This window comes from Gossypium hirsutum, unplaced genomic scaffold (assembly GCF_007990345.1).
Source record: "Gossypium hirsutum isolate 1008001.06 unplaced genomic scaffold, Gossypium_hirsutum_v2.1 scaffold_883, whole genome shotgun sequence".
Lineage (NCBI taxonomy): Eukaryota > Viridiplantae > Streptophyta > Magnoliopsida > Malvales > Malvaceae > Gossypium > Gossypium hirsutum.
In genome coordinates, this window is record NW_024403321.1 from 14,635 (window position 1) to 16,882 (window position 2,248).

The 2,248-nt window shown below is 35.9% G+C and overlaps 1 protein-coding gene across 1 annotated transcript; it reads right to left on the reverse strand.

Moving 5' to 3' along the window:
- Window positions 1-344: 344 nt before the first annotated feature.
- LOC107953679 (transcription factor RHD6) lies at window positions 345-1,820 on the reverse strand. The gene is made up of 4 exons (XM_016889064.2): window positions 1,288-1,820; window positions 1,108-1,209; window positions 950-1,015; window positions 345-857 (listed from the first exon to the last, which is right to left on the reverse strand). Exons 1-4 carry the CDS (start codon window positions 1,696-1,698, stop codon window positions 669-671), a joined length of 768 nt encoding a protein of 255 aa, XP_016744553.1. The 5' UTR covers window positions 1,699-1,820; the 3' UTR covers window positions 345-668.
- Window positions 1,821-2,248: the final 428 nt, after the last annotated feature.

Genomic DNA, 2,248 nt, shown 5'->3' on the forward strand with positions numbered 1-2,248 from the left:
AACAACCACTTTTCAAGGTGACCCGATCACACCTCATCAAAAAGGATCGGTGGCGACTCCCGTTTTCATTCTTTTTTTATCCAAGTCGACCCCGTTTTCATTCAAAAAATGGTGTCAACAATATATAATCATGTAATATTTTAATCGAAAAGTTAAAAATATTATTTATTTGGACTAATTGATAACATTATAAAATATAAAGGCTAAATTATGTTATAAATTATAGATTAAATTTCAAATTTGGACATGATAGAGGGACCAAAACTAAAATTTAACCATTTCTCTAAGCGTAAAAAAGAGAGAGAGAGAGAGAGATCACACAAGAGTACACTTGGCAGAAGGAAAACATGATAGAAATTAGAGAAAGGATTAATGAATACAACAAAGCCTGACATGCATGTGAACAAGGGAAGAGAGAGAAAGAGTCCATGTGAAATGAAACTAAGATAAGAATGAATATCTTAGTTTAAAATTAGATAAATAAATGAAAATTTCCATTACAAATACAAATAATACCTTCAATTTTGCTCCAATCAGATTCTCAATCTTTTTGTTTGTTTCACTCAGCATCACTAACATTCAAAAACTGAACTTTTCTTTTCCCAGAAACTTGGAATTATACTAATATTAATCTAAAATTAGTTTTAAGAATCTTCTGCCACAACCCTCTATTCTGAAGTGGAGTTCCTTTGTTTCTGGGATGAAAGTATAGCATCAATGGCTTCTCTTACTTGAGAAATATCAGGTGCTTTCCCACCTTGAACAGGCCAAAATTCATCTGTTGCCAACACCTTTACTTGCAACTGAAGAAACTTGACATAGCTAATTGCTTTCTCTAGCATGGTAACCAGATCAACCTAACCAACCCCAACATTTAAACATCATATTCAGCTTTTACTACAAGCAACGCTGCAAAGATATCACATTTCAGTGGTAAACAATATCTTACCTTGGAGCCATTGGGTACCAGTTCTTGTAGTATCTTCAACCTTTCACTAATCCTCTCACGGCGATTCTGGATAGAAAAAAAAAATTTCTCTCAATGTTAACTTTTGCGATCAAACTTTCTCAGCAATCAATACAAGTTTACTTAAGACACAAACAAACCTTGGCCGCAATACTTTGGGGTTCCTTTGATGGTTCTGACTTAGTTTTTCCCTTTTTAGTTTCATTAGTGCATTGTTTCTTCAAAGCTTGATTGCTCCCTCCCTACAACCAATTTTATCAGTACCAAGCTCAGTTGGTATCTTAAATGGTTTGAATATTGAAAAAAGAAGAGCTGTTTACCATATGGGGACGCTTGAGATCAGCTGCTGGTGAGCCTGGATCCTGGATGCTGCTGCTATCAGCAAACACAGCTTCATCGTAGTATAGCCAATCTCCATTGCTAGCAGTTTCAAAGCAGCTAAAATCTTCCACAGCCCGAGGATCCCATTGGTCCACCATTGAGTGACCATGTTTGTAACCACTAGTTCTCAAGCAAGTAGTGTGCTGCCGACCCTTCTCATTTTGTTCAAAGCTAAGCAAAGATCCATTAGTGCTATGAATGAAGTTATCATACCCTGAGTCCTTGAAGTTTATCAAAGAATGAGGTTGCTCAGGTTGATAATGCACAGCCTGGAAAATGAAACCATCAGAACCATCCTCCAACAAGATTGAGGTTTGAACGGAGCAGATAGGATCCTTTGCAAGTGCCATTGGAAGAAGGGATAGAGCTAGACTAGTTCAAGCTAATAGTTCGAAGGCATACATATGCAGAAAAACAACTTCCATACAAGACCTATATATATGTAGAGATTCATACAGTTAGACTAAATATTAATAATGATGGGTTTCATTCAATTTTTTAAACAAGAAGATATTGAAAATACTTTAAAGAAGTCTTTAAGTAGTTATCAAGAGATATAAATATGTATATAAAATGTGATTGTATGTATCGGGATTGTTAGCTGGCAGAGGAGAATAAATATAGAATGGAAGGTGATAGAAGATCAAAGGAAAAGGAATGCGAAAGTCGGAGCGGCATAAGGGTCGGCGGATTTTTCTCAAACCCCACGTCTGTGACTCTCAAATTCCTAGTTTTTGATTTGAGGGTGCTGCTTCCCACACTACTTCCTCTTCACTTCTGCACCTGGAATTGGATTTCTACTGTTTTCTTTATAATTTCATGATGTCTTGTTAAAGTTTATTATGGAATAAATGAAGCTAATCTTTTATCTATGCCACATAGGGGATTCAGAATTGTGGG

Excerpts from the sequence above, each read along its gene's own strand:
- LOC107953679 (XM_016889064.2), bottom strand. The coding sequence starts at position 1,698 with ATGGCACTTGCAAAGGATCCTATCTGCTCCGTTCAAACCTCAATCTTG. Across the intron at positions 1,210-1,287 it reads ATCTCAAGCGTCCCCATATG|GGAGGGAGCAATCAAGCTTT; the intron begins GTAAACAGCTCT and ends AATTGGTTGTAG. Across the intron at positions 858-949 it reads TGGTACCCAATGGCTCCAAG|GTTGATCTGGTTACCATGCT; the intron begins GTAAGATATTGT and ends GGGGTTGGTTAG.